The sequence below is a fragment of the Pipistrellus kuhlii genome, unplaced genomic scaffold (genome assembly GCF_014108245.1).
Source record: "Pipistrellus kuhlii isolate mPipKuh1 unplaced genomic scaffold, mPipKuh1.p scaffold_m20_p_10, whole genome shotgun sequence".
In the NCBI taxonomy this organism is placed as follows: Eukaryota; Metazoa; Chordata; class Mammalia; order Chiroptera; family Vespertilionidae; genus Pipistrellus; species Pipistrellus kuhlii.
This window is the reverse complement of record NW_023425405.1, coordinates 1,392,501-1,400,000: the sequence shown is the minus strand read 5'-3', so window position 1 is coordinate 1,400,000 and position 7,500 is coordinate 1,392,501. Positions and strand designations below refer to the sequence as shown.

The window sequence follows — 7,500 nt, the reverse complement described above, 5'->3', positions numbered from 1 at the left end:
TCTAGAGCATTGATGCTTCCTATTCACACACCCTCCCCCCACCCCCCTGGGTACTGGTGAGGTGAGGCCGGAGGAGGCCATGGATGGGGAAGGCACAAAGCATGACAGTGGAACTGAGTTCCGTGAGAAAGGCCATTTCTGAGGGCAAGTGCCAACGCAGAGTCCCCCTGTTGTTGGCCATCCTTCCAGGCGGGCACCACCGGCTGGCCTGGGATTCCCCAGCAGCCAGGCCCTCTGGAAAGCGGCTGGTCTAGGCCTGATCTTACATGGACGTTAGCCCCCTCCCCGCCATAAGCTTTGCTTTCCTCATCTAATACTTCCTAAGGAGCCACAGGGTGATCTCTAGGCATCTGCGGACCTCTAACAAAGAGAACACCTCACCCCTCATAGCGCTCATATGGAAAATAGCTTCACTTCCCGTACCAAGGGGGCTCTGAGCTGCTCATAGGGACGAGGTGTGGCCGTGATTATCCAGAGGCCCCGGGGGCAGGGGTGCAAGGTAAGGGGAGGAGGGGGAGGACGAGGAAGGGGGAGAAGGTACATTTATGTCCCATGTAAACTTGACCGTCACCTGCCTCTGAGGCCGGGAAGCGGGTAGACCAGAGGAGCCGTGGCAGGGTTTGACTTAGGGAGCACCTGAACTGTCTAGCATGAAGCCACGGTGCTGCCTACATGTTCCCCGTGGCTCTCCTCACACAGCATCACTTGTTACTCGCAGGTGCTGAACTGATGCAGCCTTCCCTTGGAGATCAAAGGATCTCCTTGAATGGAGGTGATGATACGGGCTAACTGGACAACACATCTCTGGCTGTCTCTAATGGGGAGAGCTTTCTTTCCCAAACCACCACGGAGAACAATTCATCACAATGTACTTAGGGAATCACCCCTCTCCGCCTTCACCAGGAATAAAACAATTATCACTCCATAAATCATGGCCAAGTCTTCCGTGCTCTGGCATGGCTCCTTCTGCAGTTGCTTCAGCTTCAGTTTTCCTCTCCCCAAGTAAAAGCGCTCTGCCGAGCATGAATATCCTACCTGATGACATGGGAATGTTGTATTTGTCTGAATGTCGCCTTCGTATGGCTCCCACATTGGGCACACTGGCGGGGGTGATTACTGAGGGTCCCTGGGTAATCGGGGTGACTGGGGCCGTTGGTGTGGTAGGGGTTTGAGGTAAGCTCTGTGGGGATGTCTCCAACATGTTCTTCGACATGGTGACACTAGACACCAGATTTAGCTGCAAAGGCCCAAGAGATGGGCAGGAAAAAGGTAGAGACAAGAGAAAAAGACTTAAAAAGGTTTGACAAATGAGAGTGGATTCACTTCTACAGCTGTGTTGCCACTAATAAGCTGCAAAATGAAGCAGCCAATCTCAGCTAATTACAGGATGAAATTGTATCATAAGAACTCTAATTAGAGGATGCTGTTAGAGGTTATCTAATAATCTCTGGCAATGTTACTTAGGACTAACTCCTTCTGGTCCTGCCAGACTTCAGGGAAAGTACATTTTCTTAAATAAAAGCCAGTTGCTGATCACCGACTGCCCCTGTTGTTAACCAGGCCTAGCCCCCAGTGAAGCAACAGCAGCAAGAACGAAGGATGCGATGTTTCCAGCCAATCGGATTCAAAATAAGTTGCCATTCTGTTGCTGCAGGATTTTTTTTTTTTTTCCCCTCCCCTCCTTAGTCCCAAATCTCAGCTGAGAGGCTCCAGTCAGCTGGAAAATTTTACACTGACCTTTAGTCTCCTTGCTAATTTGGTGGAATGGTAATGACATTACTACATATTCAAACAAAATTGTCTTAATTGCAAATTAGCCGGAGGAGGCTGAAAATTTTCAAATTAAATCTGATTGGAGATGGAGAGAGGGAAATGGAATTTCCTCACTAACAATCATTTGTGGCATGTGTTAACAAATATAATGAAATGTCAAGTTTGCCAATTCCTCTGGAAGTATCATTTTCAATTTATGATTACAGTGTCACTTAAGGCTGATGTACCCTGGAAAGTGGGTGTCAGGGTAGAAAAAAGGAAAAAAGGTGAGAATGTATGCGAGCTGTTTGGCGGTGTGCCCTTCATCACACCTCTCAGAGAAGCCCTCCTCTTCGGGATCAAAAACCCCGTATCATCTCGGTCATATTTACCACACACCTTGGTCATAAATAGCATCCAATTAGCAAAAAAACACACCAAAAAAACAACTTTTTAATGTAGGGCAGCACATAAAAAGATTTCTGCCATACAGTCATATGATATGCATAAGAGGTAATCTACTGACCTTTCATTTTGTGCAGTAATCTATGCAACCAAGCAAGAAAACTAGTTGTAATTGTTCTGCTGCTCTCTGAAGTCACTGCTTAGTGGCTACATGGAGAATATTCGGCTTTTATATGTAATTTAGCAACACCTGCCTTTTTCAAATCCCACATACGCTTCTTAAGATAAACCTTTTCTTAATGGGGAGAAAATGATGTGTACAGCATTGATTGATCTTTCTTTGTGGATTTGTTTTACACATTTAGTCAGGAGAGAGATTTGTTAGGGAAACAAAAATTAACATATGCCAGCTAATTGTTCTCCCTTCTTGGGCCGCAGCCAGGAGAAGCACATTAGCAGTCTAATAATAACGACTGGCACCCCCAAGGCATCCCCTAGTGCATCTGTTCCCAATAAACCACAAACTGTTATTCTGCTCGCACTCCGAGCCAGCAGCCCGGGCTGGGGATTCTCTGTGACATACATAAATAAAAGCTGAGATAATGCTACTAAATGCTGCGTTTACTACGTTCACTACACACTCAAACAACATCGTCTTCATTGCAAAAAAGCCACTGGTGTAAGCGTCCTTGGGATGTGCAAAAATACCTCTAGTCTGAGAAATGCAGGGAGATGCACTGGAATCCATGTGTGCAATGCTGCAGATGATGTTTTATTTTTATTTTTCAAATCAACACCCGAATGTCTAATTAGTCATGATTTAGATCTTATCGGCAGCATTGCGTAACTGCGTGTTAAAATTAGAAAAACAAAGCTCTTCTCCCTACTTAACGAACTCAGTTAAATGGTTGCACAGACACTTTTAGAAATCATAAACCAGAATAAAATGTCATATTCTGAGGCCAGGAAAAAAAAAATGCCAACATTGCAAATCAAGGGAAGATCTATCCTGATGAATACCTGACAGGACCCTGAACGTCTCGTGGACGTGGTAAAAGTTGTGAAAACAGGAGACATACATCCTTTTCTATGCAAACTACTCGTGTTTACACTGTTACGGCAGCTTATCCCGCCGTCCTGCAGTAATAAGCATACCGTGTTTGGAAGTGTGCAATCACAAACTGATAAAATAGAATTTATTACTAACGAAAAGGAAGCATGTAAAAGCCGGGATCAGCACTTAGCCACATCAGCTCATCAGAATATAGTCAAGGTTGGGTGAAACTCATTATTCAGGACTCGCAGCCTTGATAACTTTGATTTTCATCCATCCATAGCATGGCCAAAAGGTACCATTTAATGAAGTACCATTCAGAGAGTAAATGGGGTCATATAATAGACAGTGCGCTTGCACCTTGTGTTCATGTACTGATAGCTGTTAAGGGTGCCGTGATGAACCAACAGAGCTCATTTCTCTTTGGTAATAAATTCTTGCTATTAATATTTATCAAATGTGTGGGCCGTCTCAACTGAGCCACGGCACATGAGACCATAAATATCTACTATTATATCAATTTTGAAGCTCCTTTTGTACAGTGTGTAAACTTTAGGGTATTTTTAAGGGTGTGCGTATTGACCACTCTTCTTTGAAACCAATCGGAGGCCAGCAGTGCATTTTGCTCGCCTCAGATATCGCCAGTTCCAAAGGGAACTTTAAACTGTGGTTTCATTTTAAATCGCTCATCTAAGATTCTATATTAATTGCCCACCATCAAACGCAATTAGCAATTCTTTCATGTGTGGTTTATGTAATGTAATACTTCAATTACATTATTCATTCAGGTTCTGTTGTGGATTATAGGCTGAAAATTCTTTATTAGTGTAGATGTAACCATGCTGCTAGAGTTTTTAAAAATTTACTGATTGAATAATTAATTGGAAAAGAACAAGCTGCAGATTCCTGATGGATTTATGAGACAATTATTCTGTTTTGTGATTATCTACATTATACTATAGAAGCAATTGGTGGTGGTGGGGAACTTATGGAAAAAAATCATAAATAAAGGGTCAAAAAGATCTTCAAAAGTTTATTTTTTTAATTAGAAACTTAGCCATTCTAGAGTTTAAAAAAGTAATATGTCCGATTCAAATGATACATTTCTCCTTTCTTTCTATTAAAATGTGTTTGCAGTACCCTACACTTAAATGTAGCAAAGACAAAAACTCTAATACCTTAGCACAGTTTAAGGAAACGTTTTGTATGCAAAAAAGTGAATTTTGAATAATATCAATGTCCTAGATGTCAGAGATATTAGGAAAAACTCGTAGAGTGTAGTCTGTCTTTTATCTTCCCTCCTACTACAAAACCAAATTTTTTTTTTTTTTCTGAAGAAATGGAGGAGTCAAAACTGATATCACTAAGCATCAGGCTATACAGGAGACTTATTAAAGCCCCCACACTTTCATTAAACCAGTTAGTCAGCCAGCTGATTACTTTAAGTTTCTGAGCAAACATTTGCAGAGTGAGGTAAAGTATACTGTATACCTGACAACATTATCAGGTTGTACTCCAATTTTATATATATTTCTTAAGGGAAACTGCAGTTATTATGTTCTATAATCACCCATTTTTCTTTACCATAAGAATTAACTATATGTGTTCTATCTAGTAAAACACATTAATATGTGAAAGACAACTTAACTGAAATAACCACCAAAGAAATGGGAGAAAATTGACTCTGAAAATACTAGGACATTTTGGAGAAGATATTTGATTAAAAAAACCTATTTGTATGTATGTTAGCATTGATGGGAGCCCTCCTCAGCATGCCACACACCTTTCTGTGTGTGATTTGTACTGCCCCTGCTTTTCAGGGTGCTCAGAGTGGGCTTCCCGTTAATATCTGTAAACCTATCACAGAAAGATACCCTCTCGCTTCAGCACCAAGGCAGTGATTTGCGCACTGATAGGTGTACTTTGTTTGGCGTCACCCATGGAGCAGATTGGATGGATTTTGTAAAAGATAGCATTACTTTAAAAGAAACATACAATTTGACAAGCAATTGCATTTTGCTTTCGTTTTATTGCCATACTGCCCATCCCTCTCGTTGTTGTCTGGCTGTCACTGAATTGTCCATTTTCCCACTCGGCTACACCGGGAGAGCTATTTACTGTTTATAGAGCAATATGCACTTACCGGTTTGGGAGACGGCTTGGGCTCTGAGGGTCGCATGTGCAAGTGGGTCATCATCGCTTGGAGACGTTCTCGTTCCTTAGAAAGCTGTTAAGAACGAGCGAGATCAGAAGCATTTTAGAAATGACTGATACAGCTATTTTATCGCGGCGATCCATCTCATCATTGGGCCTGTCTGGGAGTAATGATTCCTGCATATAAAAATCTGTGTCCTAGGAACTTAGCTAGGAGGAAGCGCAACTTTAGCTAGGAATGGGGGCTTGGATAGCTTTCCTTATGTTAAAAGGTCAGAGAAAACAAATAACACTTCATCTTTTTGTCAATAAGAGAATTGAGGTCACCGCTGTCCTGACAGTCACAAGTTACTAAAACCATAAATTAGAGGACCCACGGTGCCCCTTTAAAGTCCTGTGGACACTGTTAGCGATGGACCGGTGCCAACAGCCATGAAGAGGTGAAGGGTTCTCAAAGCCAAGCGCCTACCAGGGTTGTCTCGGCACTTCACGCATCCCCACTGAGGTCCAGTTAGTGCCCCTCCAATCTGCCATCATCAATCTAACCCGATGGAGTGACAGGGACCAGGCGGCGGGAGACGCTGAACTCTGCCACCGAGTCGGCTTCCATCCTTGCACTGGGTCTCATTACCAGTGACGGACCTTACTTTCCCACCCGTCAGGCCCAGCAGAGAAGAAAGGAAAAGAAAAGAAGAAGAAGGAAAAAAAGACATAATTGGTCACACTGCAGACCGCGTCTTCATCAGCTGAACTTTCATGCTTTCCTCCACCTTGGATCGGTGGTGAAGAGGTTTGCAGAAAGTTTGCTAGAAGGACATCACTGATTATGCAAGTTGTGTGTCCTTGATTATTTTACAAGTCAAAATAAACATTTTTAACAGCTCTCTGGAGAATAGCTAACAGTGTAATGGGTTTACAACACATCAAGATGTAGTAAAGTGTGAAGAAAAGTCTAAACTGTATGTTTAATCCAATAACACAAAGGATGGGTCTGACTGAGAAAAAAGAAAAAAAACACGTTTAAGTTGAAACACTGGAAGAGGCCTTGAAGGGCAGGACCAATGTAGTGAGAAGGAAACAGTGATGTAACTGCTTCTGACCTGTTTTATGAGTCCTGTTTATTTTTTGCTGAATGCTGTTTCAATGTTAACTAAACTGTTTTAACTTCAATTAGCAGCACTTGATATAATACATTACTATCTGTGATATTATAAATTATTTGCAGTCATAGCTCCAGTACAGACAAGTCTTAAATTTTTTTTTTGCAAGTTCTTCAACTAAAAATACACCAAAGATAGCAAAGGAGAAGGTTTTTCTCAGAGTAATATGCTACAGGCATGATGCTATAAAGATTTTTGTTGTACAATACAATACAATCTAATGGGGGAGAGGGGATCATGTAAAAACTGTCTCTGCAATAAAATCATATCCAATTTGGGGGAAACTGAGATTTGACTCTTTTTGGATCTTCAAACATAGATGATGTAATATATAGGTTATATGTCTACATGGTAAGTACGTTAAGCGATATCCACCCATCCCGAGTTATCAATTGTTGCCATCATTATAAAGAACCTAAAATTCCATGTACTGCTATTAGGCTTTGTGTTAAAAGACTCAGAATATGCCCAGGACTCAGTGTAACCCAGCAGAAACATGAGAGAGGAGCCCATGACGTTGGCATCGGACAAACCTGTATCTCTAGCTGCTGGACCACCTGCATTTGCACTCGGCACTGCGCCGTGCTCCGGTCATCCAACGCGTGCTCATTGTTAAGGTGCCTAAACAAAGACAAGACACAAAACAGAGAGTTAGACAATGTGTGTCTCAGTAGCATCTGCTCCACTTCGAACGCACTGCCCTGAAGTCCCATTTCCCTGCACAGTAGGGGAAAAGGAACATCTTGAAACTATACCAACAAAAGTTTCTTGAAATGAGTAATGAAGAAAATATATATAGAGCGATATATATGCAACATATTAATATAAGAATTGAGATGGCGTTTCCGAGAAAGAACTAATTTACAAACAAGTAGATGCATTTGTTAGTAGATCTGGGTTCAGCAATTGGAAACCTTTGTTCTATTCTGCCCCTTCCCTTGCAAAATTAAATCCATTCGTTTTAACACATCCTCA

General features: G+C 41.9%; 1 protein-coding gene across 1 annotated transcript in view; it reads right to left on the bottom strand.

Annotated features, from left to right (window-relative positions):
* The window catches only part of FOXP2 (forkhead box P2), a 493,504-nt gene that overhangs the window by 35,857 nt on the left and 450,147 nt on the right, over positions 1-7,500 (bottom strand). The window contains exons 11-13 of the mRNA XM_036424830.2: positions 7,059-7,146; positions 5,355-5,438; positions 1,036-1,237 (exon numbers count right to left, since the gene is read on the bottom strand). Of these exons, the coding sequence (XP_036280723.1) occupies positions 1,036-1,237; positions 5,355-5,438; positions 7,059-7,146 (374 nt within the window). The remainder of the gene's footprint in view (positions 1-1,035; positions 1,238-5,354; positions 5,439-7,058; positions 7,147-7,500) is intronic.